At 43.3% G+C, this 13,164-nt stretch overlaps 1 protein-coding gene across 1 annotated transcript in view; it reads right to left on the bottom strand.

Moving 5' to 3' along the window:
* Positions 1-97: 97 nt before the first annotated feature.
* The window catches only part of flt4 (fms related receptor tyrosine kinase 4), a 41,567-nt gene continuing 28,500 nt past the window's right edge, over positions 98-13,164 (bottom strand). The window contains exons 14-30 of the mRNA XM_030061534.1: positions 12,994-13,140; positions 11,538-11,669; positions 10,840-10,946; positions 9,200-9,335; positions 8,531-8,635; positions 7,774-7,887; positions 7,100-7,188; positions 6,719-6,872; positions 6,510-6,604; positions 5,570-5,692; positions 5,239-5,350; positions 4,585-4,684; positions 4,198-4,303; positions 3,985-4,109; positions 2,734-2,854; positions 2,441-2,526; positions 98-619 (exon numbers count right to left, since the gene is read on the bottom strand). Coding sequence (XP_029917394.1) covers positions 403-619; positions 2,441-2,526; positions 2,734-2,854; positions 3,985-4,109; positions 4,198-4,303; positions 4,585-4,684; positions 5,239-5,350; positions 5,570-5,692; positions 6,510-6,604; positions 6,719-6,872; positions 7,100-7,188; positions 7,774-7,887; positions 8,531-8,635; positions 9,200-9,335; positions 10,840-10,946; positions 11,538-11,669; positions 12,994-13,140 — 2,069 coding nt within the window. The 3' untranslated portion in view covers positions 98-402. The remainder of the gene's footprint in view (positions 620-2,440; positions 2,527-2,733; positions 2,855-3,984; positions 4,110-4,197; positions 4,304-4,584; positions 4,685-5,238; positions 5,351-5,569; positions 5,693-6,509; positions 6,605-6,718; positions 6,873-7,099; positions 7,189-7,773; positions 7,888-8,530; positions 8,636-9,199; positions 9,336-10,839; positions 10,947-11,537; positions 11,670-12,993; positions 13,141-13,164) is intronic.

The raw sequence follows: 13,164 nt of genomic DNA, 5'->3' as shown, positions 1-13,164 counted from the left end.
TTTCCTCCCATACAGGGCATATTTTGTACAAATTAACAAAAGGAAGAATACTCTGTGTATAAAAGATAAAAAATATATATGATTGAACAGAAAATACTGACATAATGCTGCCACCCAGTGGCTGGTTAGAGGAACTTCAGGCACATACAGCTCAGTCCATTTCAGTGCAGCAACCCAGAGAGAGAGAGAGGGCTTTGAGATGAGAGTATTAAGAAGAGGTCAGCTGTGGTCTTCAGGCTGGCTTTTGTGTTTGAGCTTATTATCAACACGCACGATTAGACATGATCTTCTTGAATAGATGATTGATTAAATGTCAACAGTAGCACTTCCCTTGACCCGCGTTGCCCCCCGGTGGCAGTGAATTTCTACCCTCTCCTGTCTCTCGGCTGCATCTTTGGTAGGTTACAGGTTGGAGGAAGCCAGGCAGGAGGCGTCTGGCGAGGAGAAGAAGTCACAGACGCCCTCCTCAGACAGTTGTCCATACTCGTTGTTGTAGAAGGTCTGTCCTGACAGCTGGCTGAGGAAGGCGGGCCGGTGCCTGGACGAGCCTGTGCCACTGCTTCGATCCAGGGAGCCGTGGGAGGCTGTCAGACGCTCTGTGCTCCTGCTGCTGCCATGACTGGCAACCCAACAAAATCAGCTTGTCAGTATCTCTGTCAGTGCAGTCTTATAATCAGCTGCTGTTTGAGGCAGGCCAGTAATAGTAGATACTAATCCACTTATTACATCCTAATTGTGCTATTTAGAACGGTTTGATTGTATCATCCAGTTAAACAGGTCAATTTGAGAGGAGAAAGAAGCATTAAAAGAGCAGGATGATCTGAGGGTGGTGTAATAATTCAGACGGTTGCTCAGGTGCACTCAGTCAAACTGCCTCAGACTGAAGCTAAGCAATATGAGTCTGATGATGGATTTGGAAACCAGGCTGAAATTATTCAAAGAGGCTATTATACTTATTGAAAATGAGAATAAACTGAAACTTTAGACAGAAATTCAGAGGTGTAGATAATTATGCATCTCCTTGACATTCACCAATATTATGTCAGTTGTACCATTTTGGATTTTGTTAGACATCTCTGTTGCTTTTGATACAGTGAAACTCTCTATTTTTAATGACCATGATCCTCAGCCTTGGTGTCAAATAATTTTCTGCATACTAATATATTTAGTGTATTACTAGTATAAAATAGAGGTAACTCCTTCAGGACTGGATTCTGAACAACAGGCAAAAACTTTGGGAGCTGATCTTTCATCCTGATCTCAAAAATATTGACCAAATTAGACCTTTTCTTGCTTTGCTGGGTGTCGAAAAACTTGTAAGCTACAGGCCTTCATTTCAAGCAGGCTTGCCTTGCCACGCCTCCCTGATAAATCAATCATCCCATTACAACTTACTCAAAATGTTGCAGCTGGCATTCTTACTAGAACCATGAAAAGAGACCGTATTAGCCTCTGCACTGGGTGCCAATAAGCTTTAGGATCACTTTAAGATTTTGCTGATTATTTTGAAGTCACCTATGGGTCTGGCCCTTGCTTACACCTCTGATATTTTAACCTGCAATGTCCCAGTGCACAGTCTAGGATCACCTTCAAAACTGAGGGTAGTTATGCCTTTGCCGTTCAGGCTCCTAGACTTTCAAAAAGCTTGTCCAGGGAGCTCAGGCTAGCCTCCTAAATAGCCTTTTTAAATAATCTCTTAAAACACATTTTTTTTCCCACAAGGGTTGTTAGTAAACTGCATTAAATTCAACTTTTATTTATAAAGTTGCTGATGCTCTGAATTGTTTTGTAATCTGTTAATTATTATTTTTTTCTTTTATTGTTTTACTACTTTATTCCTCTGTTGCTTTGTTGTGATGTTCCTTTGCTGTTATCAGTAAAGCGGCTTTGCAAACTCGGTAACTTTGTGTAACTCTTTTCAAAATGCCTAATTAGAAACATAATGACTTTCACTCACAAATGATTCTGGCACCCTGGTGGAGCATGGACAAAAAGGGCTGTGGTTATTGCATATTTGCTGATACGACTGATTGACAATACCCTCAAACTGAAGCCGACATTCCTCAGTTGGCCTCATGATCACGGTGTCAATTCATGGTTCAAAGCATAAAGAAGCCCAAATGTCAGGCATTTTCTCCAAATACTGAGGAATTTCAAGGCACATGTCTTTTTTCTCAAAGAGGTCTAAAGGAAAAGGTAGCAGCACAACTATGAGCTCTTTGAAGCTGACCAGTGACGTGGATGACAGAGGGTGTAAACTTTTGTATGATTAAAGTTCAGCTTCAACTTCCAATTCAAAGAGCGCCTTTAATCACAGTTACGGACTCAAAGGGCTTTACAGGCCTTTAGTTTATAGGAAACAAAAAAATCACCCCGACCTTAACCCTCATTGCGAGCAACAAAAAACTCCCACACAAAAAAGAAGAAGATAAAAGTTAACCTTTTTGAGATTGCACCCCTGTGCTTGTGTTCGATTCGCTCAAATTCTTCTGAGGCCAAAACCATCCCACTGTCTGTCTGGTTGTCCTGGAAAGAGACAGAGTCAAAACATCTCATCAATAAAATGCCTGTGTTTGACCCAGCCGGTACACCTGTGTGTCCAACAGGGGAAACTATTGTTGGCCACAGACAGTGTTCAGAGGAGAGGGCTTCCTTACGGCTAAATGCCATTCAATAAAATGTCACCAGTGAGGTTCAGATTTTGAACAATTGATGGGAAGATAGAGAGCGTACCTGTGGAGATTTCTGTGGGTGCATCTCCAGGGGCAACTCTTCAAATGTCTTCACTCTGGGCTGGCACATTTTTGATGGTCCCACAAACACACACCCGGCAAAGGGCACGCAGTTATAATACCTGGCGAAGAGTTATAGGAAAGAGTAGCAGATAAACACAAACTGGATTCTGCTGTCAGGATCCTGGTGGCAGCAGACAGACAAATGATAAAAAAAAAAAAAAAAAAAAAAAAAATCCCAGTGGGTCAGAGTCCATAAAATACAGAAGGTAGAAACTGTGATGCTCTGGACAAAAATGTTTAATTTGCAAAAAGTACTGTTCTTGCTGCCTCAGGAAGAGCCCCAACCTTGAAACAAATCACGATATAGTAGCTGCATCACCAAGCCTCAGTGAACTTGAGGCCGAACCCGCCAAACGTGACCAATAAATGAGCAGATGATTTGTACACAGTGGAAGTTTCTATTTCTCATTACTTTTGTGTATTTGAAGAGTTTCATATTATATAACCATTTTTTATTCCCATTTACAATGGATTAGTCAGTATTTCATGAATCAGGATGATTTAATTTTCAAAGGTGCAACTATTTTTCCAGCAAATAAGATGATGAATGATTTCAGTGGGATTCCACAATGAATCACATTCATGTATTTGGAATCCTTTACAAAGAAAAGACGCAATATCTCATTTTAGGATCCAACTCTTCATACTTAGGCCCACTAGACCAATAAATTAATTTATTGTTAACACATTTAACAACAAACTTGGAAACCTGACATTTAGATGAATAACTTTTGCGTTCCGATAGACTTCTTGAAACAACGTTTGGTTTGGTTTGGCTGGTTTATTTATTTACACACATAAGAAACTTTATAAAAGACACATAATAAAACTAGCAGGGGAAAGTGAGGGAGAATTGCCTAAAAACCCTCAAGGGACTTGAACAGTGGCATTCTTCAGGCAGCATGTCACTGGAAATAAATATGCACAATTCCAATGTGTCATACCGATAATTTAAAAACAAGTAAAAGACAATAAAAGGGAATCTTTGAAGGGAATACATTCATAGTAGTATTATACTGGCACTCCAGGTTGCCTCAGTTTTATTAACCATCTTCCTCTCCTCTTTTTTCCCTCTTGGCATTATATGATTTACTGATTTGGAATGATTTTGCCTGTTCTGTGTTTTCAAATCAGTGCAATCAGGATACAGGATACAAGTAGTAAAAGTCAGAGGAGCATGCATCAGTACCTGGTGGGCAGGGTGTTGCAGGCCAGCCTCAGCTCCTCTTCAGATGGAGGGCGTGATGAGACCTGGGAGAAGCCGTCGTCCTCTGAGCTCTGGGAGTGGTTCAGAGGGATGTAGTCCTTCCCGTCCTAAAAGAATGTGCAAACCTCCTCATCCAAGCCCAAAGTATTTTCCATAACTAAAACCTGAGGCACAAAAAGGAAAGTGCAAACGTACCGGTAGGCTGTTATCCTGCAGCAGGTCTCCTAGGATCTCCACCAGGGCAGGGAAGGTCGGCCTCTCCCTGGGCTCACCCTGCCAGCAGGCCAGCATGATCCCGTATCTACCAGCAGGGGGCAGCACAGTCACAGTCAGAGGACACCGTGGCCATCAGACGTAACTAATATAAACTACAAATAAACTTCTGATCCGCACTTTTCTTCAAAGTGCATGGGGAAATTATGATATATTGGAGAGGATGAGGATTTTCTTACATCCTGGTGCTCTCCAGATCGGCTCAGGCAATTTAAGGCCTAGAGGGTTATAAATCTTTGTTGACAGTGCAGAAATCATTTCTCAGAGAGGTGGACCGAAGAAGAGAAGGAAAGTATAAAGGGCACTCACATTTCAGGGGAGGCTGTCTCTGGAGCTCTCATCCTGGTACCGTCTTTCAATCGCTTACAAAACTCCTCGTCGATCTGTACCCCTGGGTATGGAGAGGCACCTGGGAGCAGGCAGGAGGAGGATCACACTTTAATTTACACTAATTACTGGCCTTGTTTTACTGATTATCAAAACCAGCATCGACGGGCACGTCAGGAAGAGGCAAAACAAATTATTATGCGCTTGGGTAACAATGATACTGTTGACATGAGGGCTTGCTCTGGCTTAATTAACTTTAATTAACCTTAATAACCTTAATTAGCACGTTGATTAAGAAAATGTTCCCATTTACAGCAGCAGCCTGGAGGAGTGGAGTTATACACACTAATACCAAGTAACGCTACAAAGAGCAGGTCGGGGTTGAATGCCTTGCTCAAAGGCAATGCGACAGTCACCGATGGAAAAAGAGAGAGCATTCAGCACCCTCGGATCAGATTATCCCGAGCCAGTGCAATCTTCTACCATCACCTCTTTGAAAATGACTCCACACTTCTGAAGGAGACAGTAATGGGAAGTCTTTTCATGTCTTGAAAACACACCTGCTGCACAAATTACCATCTTTATCAGGTGTGTTATGTGTGTATACATATATATATATATATTTTTTGTTTTTACCCAGTGAGAAGATTTCCCAGAGGAGAACTCCAAAAGACCACACATCACTTTGGCTGGTGTACACTTTATCGAAGATGCTCTCTGGAGCCATCCACTTCAAAGGCAGGCGAGCCTGGGAGAACATTAGGACACAAGACAATCAGAAAACAGAAACGGCACCTGCTCAAATTGAGTCATAATGCTGGTCTTTCAAAAAAACAAAAAAGAAAGAAAAACCTCTTATTTCCCACTGTGCCTAGTAATTGGGTGTGGATAATAATAATAATAATAATAATAATAATAATAATAATAATAATAATAAAAACCCTGCACAGTGTGAGGTCGCCCGTACATTGCCTTTCCTGACGTAGTCGGGGTCTTTGTATATGTCTCTGGCCAGGCCAAAGTCACAGATCTTCACCACATTGTTCTCTGACAGGAGAATGTTCCGGGCTGCCAGGTCTCTGTGGATACACTGCGGATACACACACAACCACACATACATCATGACCCCGGGGACAGCTGTGTGTTTACGATGTTTACGTTTGCATGCGTGTGGTTGACTTTGCCACCTTGTCCTCTCTATCCGTTGTGTTGAATGGAAATGATTTTCGGCAACTGAATTGAGAGTTGGCTTGATTTAATAACCTCTTACCCTGGTTAAACTGTGGGTGTTTGTGTGCCTGTGTGTGCGTGTGCCAGTTTGTGAGTGTGACTGGATAATGTCTGAGCCTGGCTGGTCTCTGTGGAATCAAAGCAGAAGATTTAACATCGATCAAAATGGTGTCTGTTCAGAAGTCCTTACGGGGTTGCGACTCGGTCATAGAGCCCGTTAAGCCAGCAGGATGAGTCTGCATCGACTGGACCCTGCATCATCCATCACTCACTTTCATTATCAGCCATCACTATTTTGCTCATTATCCCACTTGGATTCCTGAGTGGAACGGACTGAATTTATTGGCTGACTGCACCGCCAACAGAGCAGCTCGTATAGGCTTCAATTGATGGGGGGTAATCTACAGTGAGGATTAAGACACTGCTGGTCCATGAGATGGGTAATATTAGTCCAAGAAATGTTGAATATGCAGTTCAACATAGTTTCAAACAGTTTCCTGGCTAACAAGAAAAAAGGACTGACGTTGAGGTTGAGTGATTCTTTGCATCTAAGCGACTAACTCTGAGAGTCTGGGCTGTGGTGCCAATTCAGTGTGACTTCCCACAGGTGGGATGGTGACACACTGGCCTATAGCACCCAGCAGAGTATAATTGTAGTTGCAACACTGATAATTAACCTTTCTGGACGCCAGGAACTCCATCCCACGAGCCACCTGGAAACTGTAGCAAATGAGATCTTCTATCGTCAAAGGAGTTTTCCACAAGTCCTCCACTGGAGAGTGAAAAAGAGGGGGAGGGTAGTCATGGAGAGAAAATAACAACATTCAGCCACATACGTAACGAGGCTTTAACTTAGATGGTGTCAATCCGCAGCAGTCAGACTCACTTTTCTCCACAGCAGGAGTGCTAATGTTGGGTGTCTGAGTCGGAGGGCCGCCAAGTGAGGGGGAGGACGGGGAAGGTGGGTGGCGACCTCTTTGGTCCACTTGACCCGCCTCAATCATCCGTCTCACCTGGCTCTGAGTTTTGGGAGAGCGATCCTAAGAGGAAAATAGCTAATGGCGTCATCATCTCCAAAGTAAAAAAAAAAATGTTGCAGTGTAACTGATTTTGAGCAGGCTGTGTTTATATTTCTACAGCACTTTTCGCAACAAAATGCTCAGAAGTACAAAAAGGTGCATTATTATAAATTAACAAATATTATAAATGTTATAAATGAAGAAATTGCTTCAGTATTTCGGATATTATTATTCTCAAAGTGCAGTACCCTGTATGGCAGGAAGAACTCTCTCTTGGCTCGCAGGTAGTTGGACAGATTCCCGTACTTGCAATATTCCACTATCACCATCAGTGGACCTATTGATAAGGGCAGTGCATAGATCAATATATGCTTTTTACCATTACTACATATAAAAACACTCCACTTGGCAACTTGGCAGTCTCAGCACATATGGCAATATTTGCTCAACTGATGAATATCATTTAAAATGGTTGGTGCTCTAGGTTAGGTGCTGTTCGTCAGGCTGCATTTATATTGCACCTTTTGTGCCTGAGGCTTACGTGCTAATTTTCCGTGTTCATTTATGGTATAAAGCCACAAGTCAAGAGCCTGTTGTACACTCTTTCCCTATCTGATTTTCAAATGTGTCCCCACCCCCTCGAAAGGCACTTTATAGCTCAATGTGATATATGGACAGAAAAATGTGGGTCATACAGAAGAGGGAGGCAGCTGTGCGAGGTTCTCAGGTGGTTTGCTCTTATAAAATGTGCTATGCAAGCTAACTGCCATTATATAGCGAGACATGTCTCCATAAATGTACTTGTTTAGGCATCTAATTGCGATAACATGTTTTTATCAACGCTTATTGCTTTTTTGGTTTGCGCAATTACAGACAGTGAGACACATAATCACCTACTATATATGTAAATATGTGTACTCACCATTGGGTTTGGTGCAAGCGCCTATGAGGTTCACAACATTCAGGTGATTACCGATGTGAATCAGTATCTTTAACTCGGACATCAAGGCCTTGTGCTCACTGGCCGTGGCTCCCTCTGAAACACATGGAAAGGACATTTGGTGCAGCTTGTTGCACATTTCTGCCTGTGTACAAATGCTCATATACATGCAAATATATATCTCCCTATAGCATTCATTCAGCGCAAATGTGCACTTTACATACATTACAGGCATTCAGTTGACTCTTTTTTAAGGAGTGTAACATTTGAATAAGTATCCTGAGAGGGAAAAAAAAGAAAAATCTGAGGTTGCTAACATTACAAACAGCCAAAGATCACAACCACAGTGGCAGAAACGGTCGATTTTTCTCAGAGAAAAGATAGATGCATGTAGAGGAAATCGGCAGAGAAGAGAGTTATTTTGAGAGAAAGAGAAATGCAGAGTAGAAGAGGAGTGAAGGGCTTTTGAAGAGATGCACTTTCAAGGTTTGAAGGAGGATACGGAATGACTTAACTGTCTTGACTGTAATGGGAAAGTATTTTCACTGCTAGGACACACATCTATATTTTATTTTGTATTTGTACCTTATTTTGCACCTGTATTTATTCTTATTGGTATCTGTGCAGCACTTTGTACCTTGTGCTGGATAAATAAACTTTCACATACTTTTACTATAGATCACATATAGGCACAAACACACACACAAACACAAATTCTCAGCTTCACTCTTAATCTCACCCTTCAGCATTTTGACTGCCACTGTGTCCAGACTGTTGCTCTTGCTGATGCCAAAGATCGATGCCTCAATTACCTTCCCAAAGGCACCGTGGCCCAAGACTTTTCCTAAGCGGGGGGAGGAGAGAGCACAAAAAGACAGAATATTCATGCCCACTGATCTCGTCAGTGTTGGTTTCAGTCTCATTATAATACACCAGTAGAGGAACATCTGTTAATCTGCGGAGCAAAATGTAAATGTGTCTGGCATCCGTAGACAAAGGGAAAGAATTAGAATCTCAGTTCCAGTATCTGAAAAAGGAAAACGTTCCCATAAGTTGCCGCTCTGGAGCAGATGCTTTTCCTCGGGGTATTTTACACACACACACACACACACACACACACACACACACAAAACTGTGCAGGGAATGAGCACACATTTAACATTAGCGCTTTACTTGGCAGCACTTTGCCTGGCTGCAATCCAAACTCATACCATTAAGGGTTGTGGAAATGGAAAACTAATTCAGTTTCATCCATCTATCCCCTCTCATCCCCGCCCATCTCTTCCCCCCACACATGTACACTCCTTTATCCATCCATTCCTTCCACTCAGCGGGCTATCTAACCATCCTATCCATCACTCCATCCATCCATCTCTCTCTCCCATCCTCCCTTGCTTTTCTCCCTCACCTAGCCGGAGTCTGTCCCGGGAGATTTCCCACTGTGACGAGTCGTAGGGCAGGTATTCACACTGCTCATCCAGGGGCACCTCGCCCGGGTCCATAATGATTGACAGATAGCCCGTCTTTATGTCTGCCGGGTTCACCTGAGGTACAAAGAGGGAGTGAGCGAGCAGGAAATGGGTGAAGTGAGAGATTAGGCGAGATGGGAGCTGGAAATAACGAATGGTGCAAACACACCGACACAAACGCAACACAAACAACAGCGGCAGAGAAAGCTGGAGAGCAGAGGCATGCGTGTGTGTGAATGTGTTTAGTGTTTCAAAGCAGGATGCAAACACAAAGCTACTGTGCAAACACATGCTTATCGCCTTACACTCTCAGGAATTAAAGCGCATTATTGTACCTTTAGGGTATGATGACTTATCACTGAGGCGGCATCCTCTAAGGTACAGCTTTTGTACCCTTGACATTGGGGACTTACTGGGTACTTATAAGTCCTGTCTCATTCCTATATTATAACTACAATATTGACTTGATGATTGTATTATCTATTTTTCATATCCACACATCTTATTTCATTTCAAGGCTGCTAAACCATAGCCTAAAAGTTAAAATCTACCTTAAATTAATATTTTACCTCATCTGGTTATTTATTCATTCATTGTATTTGGCCAAACAAATGCTGTTTCCTGATATTGTACTTTGACATTTAGAGGAAACTGCACATATATGTAACTGCTTGGGAACTTATATGTACCTTGTGTGGCTCTGAAAAAGGTACAAATAAATACCTCCATTTATGCTCCGTTTTTTGTGATTTTCATGTTTTTCACTTCAAGTAAAGGATTGCACAGCCCTCTGTGGCTTAAGAAAATTCAGCGGTGGTAAAGCTACACATTATTATCCTAATTTGCACAGGGATTCTTGATTTCAATGGGACTTGGAGCTCTGATATATTACCTTCTCTTTGTTTTCACTTTTTTTTTCCCACTGTGTTTGGTGGTATGTTGTCATTTCAACATGTGATTTACATGGTGAAGCTGAAGGCACATTTCAACATTAACTGGCAATAAAGATCCTCTCTTCTCCTCTCCTCTCTTCTTCTCTTCTCTTGACATGTCGGAGATTCAAGGTTTTCACTCGACCTTCGCATGACTTCATTATTTCCAGTAGCTGTCGGTGCAGCAGATTTGTACATATCTATGGGGCTATATTGCTCAGAGGCACGGTGGCAGCATTAGACACTGTCGCCAGTAACCGTTTGAGCAAGAGATAAAGACGACACAGTGAGAGAGAGAGGAGAAGAAAAAGCTGGCGTTGCATGCATAGCAAGCCGTCTGTAAATTACTTTGCTGATTAAGCCGCGAACCTGCAGAGCAACTGTATGAGGCTGATCTAATATGTGACCACGAGAGGGAAAACAAGCTGCAATTTGAATCTCATTAAAGACCTGCTCGTCTTTGGGATAAGAGCGGTAAATTAATAACAGAACTCACTCAATCAGAAAGTAAGATCCTTCGCAACAGCAAATTACAGACTCTCTTACAGATTAAACGGGTCATGCTCAAATGTTCAGACGACACACACACACACACACACACACACACACACACACACACAAATAAGAGCAAAGCTGCGGCCTCTGACCCGTTTCACGTTGCAAAAGATGAGGATGAGCAAAACCCAGAAGAACACAGCGATGACTCCAGTCCCAATGAGGATTACAATCTCCACATTGGCCTTGTCACTTGAACCTTGTTAGAAAGAAAGAAAGAAAGAAAGAAAGAAAGAAAGGACTGTTTTAATTGAATATATATTTTTTTTGATCACTCAGGAGCAAATGATGATAGCACTCCTAAATAAATACCTGTAGGGGGCGATGTGCTACAAACTATTATTGCAGGCTCTCTCGCCAGATCTTTACATAAAATCCTTAGGTGACGGCGATGTGCTAAACAGCCATTCACTTGAGTCGTTTATCATGAGACCAGAGCGCTTCCTTGAAGGCTTTAAAATACTCCACCCCTGACATGAAGCATCCCCGGCTTGCACTGTGGAAAACCTCGCTACAAAAGAGACTTGGAGCTGAGATGAACAGTGGGAGGCTGGTGAATGGGTAGAACATAGGCACATATTCCCTCTGTGTGTGTAAGTGTGAGTGTGTGTGTGTGTGTGTGTGTGTGTGTGTGTGTGTGTGTGCTTGAGGGTTCATGTGATTTGATGCATGAACATACTTGAAAAAGCAGCGTCAGTGGAGAGTGTATGAGTGGGCTCAGGTGCCCGCGCTTCACTCAGCATGTATGTCTATCTATATGTGTGTGTGTGTGTGTGTGTGTATGTCTCACCGATGACTTGGACGGCGGCGGAGGAGTGGACACAGCCGCGTTGGTTGCAGGCGGTGCAGGTGTAGAGACCGGCATCCTCCTCTCTCACCCGCTGGATACTGAGCGTCCGGTTGGAATCCTGCAGCTGGATCCCTGTGGCACAGTGCAACACGGTCAGTCACACACACGCACACACACACACACACACACACACACACACGCACCTAAACATGAAGTCACACAGGTACCGACACAACCCACTCCCCCCCTCTCGCTCAGTCTCTCTATATTGGTCTCTCTCTATATGTCTTATTGTCAGGTACATGCAGGTTCAGCCACCCATACATACACCCATCCACCCACACACCACACACACACACACACACACATATGCACACACACAACCTCACACTTGCAGATGGTGAAACAATGCCCGTCAGACTGCTGGCTCTGCAAGGAACATCTGGAACAATTCGCTTATCTTCATCTCGCCAAACGTCTCATCAATAAAAATTTCAATAAAATTTAATTATTGCATTCGCACACATTTCACATTTCCCTCCCTTTCTCCGTCTCTCTCTCTCTCTTTCTCTCTCTCTCTCTCAGTCCTCCTGTCGTTCTCTTCACCCCTCCCTCTCCAACAGTAAAATTCTTCTCACACCTGTGGAATTCAATTTATATGACTAATTTATCATCCAGTTGTTCAGTCAGTCTCCATATGTCCCAAAAGCCTCGGCAGTCGAAACCCAGAGTATGCTGTCACTCATGTCCCCCCCCCAACACACAGACACACACTCACACACACACAGACAAACACACACTCACTCTCCACCCCCACCATCCTTGGCCCACATGCTGAGAAAGCTAATGAGCCGTGTCTATCAGCCTGCAGGCTTTTGTGCGTGTGTGTGTGTGTGTGTGTGTGTGTCTGTCGGTGTACGCGTGCAGCACACACATACATATGTATTCTTATTTCTGGTTCTGTTTGACACATTGTTGGACAGTGTGTGTGTGTGTGTGTGTATGTGTATGTGTGTGTGTGTGTTTGCCTAAACAGTCAAACAGCCATTCCATCAGAGGCAAAGAAGACAAAAAGAAGAATCGCAGTGTCACCTTCAGAGGGCTGCCACAAACGACATAAACATCTGCTAAATGTTAACGGGACAAGGCTTTTAGTCCCCTTAGCCGGGCGCTCTTTTATTGTGAGATGAAGACAGACTCAAGTAAATTTTGCTGGAATTTCAGCTGGATGGTACTGAGTGGTAAGCATCCCACTAAATTTAGATTCAGCAGGCCAAACTTTATGAGTAAATCACTTAGTCACTGTGTGTGTTCAAAATGCGTGTGAAAGGGGGGAGAGAGAGAGAGAGAGAGAGAGAGAGAGAGAGGCTGGGTGGGTGGCAGGGTGGTCGGGCTGCTGTGTGTGTGTGTGTGTGTGTGTGTGTGTGTGTGTGTGTGTGTAGGTGTATTCATGCACCTGACATTTGGTGGAGAGGCTGGTTGTCTTTAAACCAAGAGAGCTGGGGCAAAGGTCTGCCCTCCACATCACACTCCATCCGCAGAGACTCCGTCACATTCACAGTCTGGTTGGTGGGGCTGCGCTTGTACCGAGGCGCCTCCAGGGCTGCAGAGAGAGAGAGAGAGAGAG

The sequence above is a fragment of the Myripristis murdjan genome, chromosome 10 (genome assembly GCF_902150065.1).
Source record: "Myripristis murdjan chromosome 10, fMyrMur1.1, whole genome shotgun sequence".
Taxonomy (NCBI): domain Eukaryota; kingdom Metazoa; phylum Chordata; class Actinopteri; order Holocentriformes; family Holocentridae; genus Myripristis; species Myripristis murdjan.
Note: the sequence above shows the minus strand (reverse complement) of the source record. Positions and strands in the feature narration are given on the sequence as shown.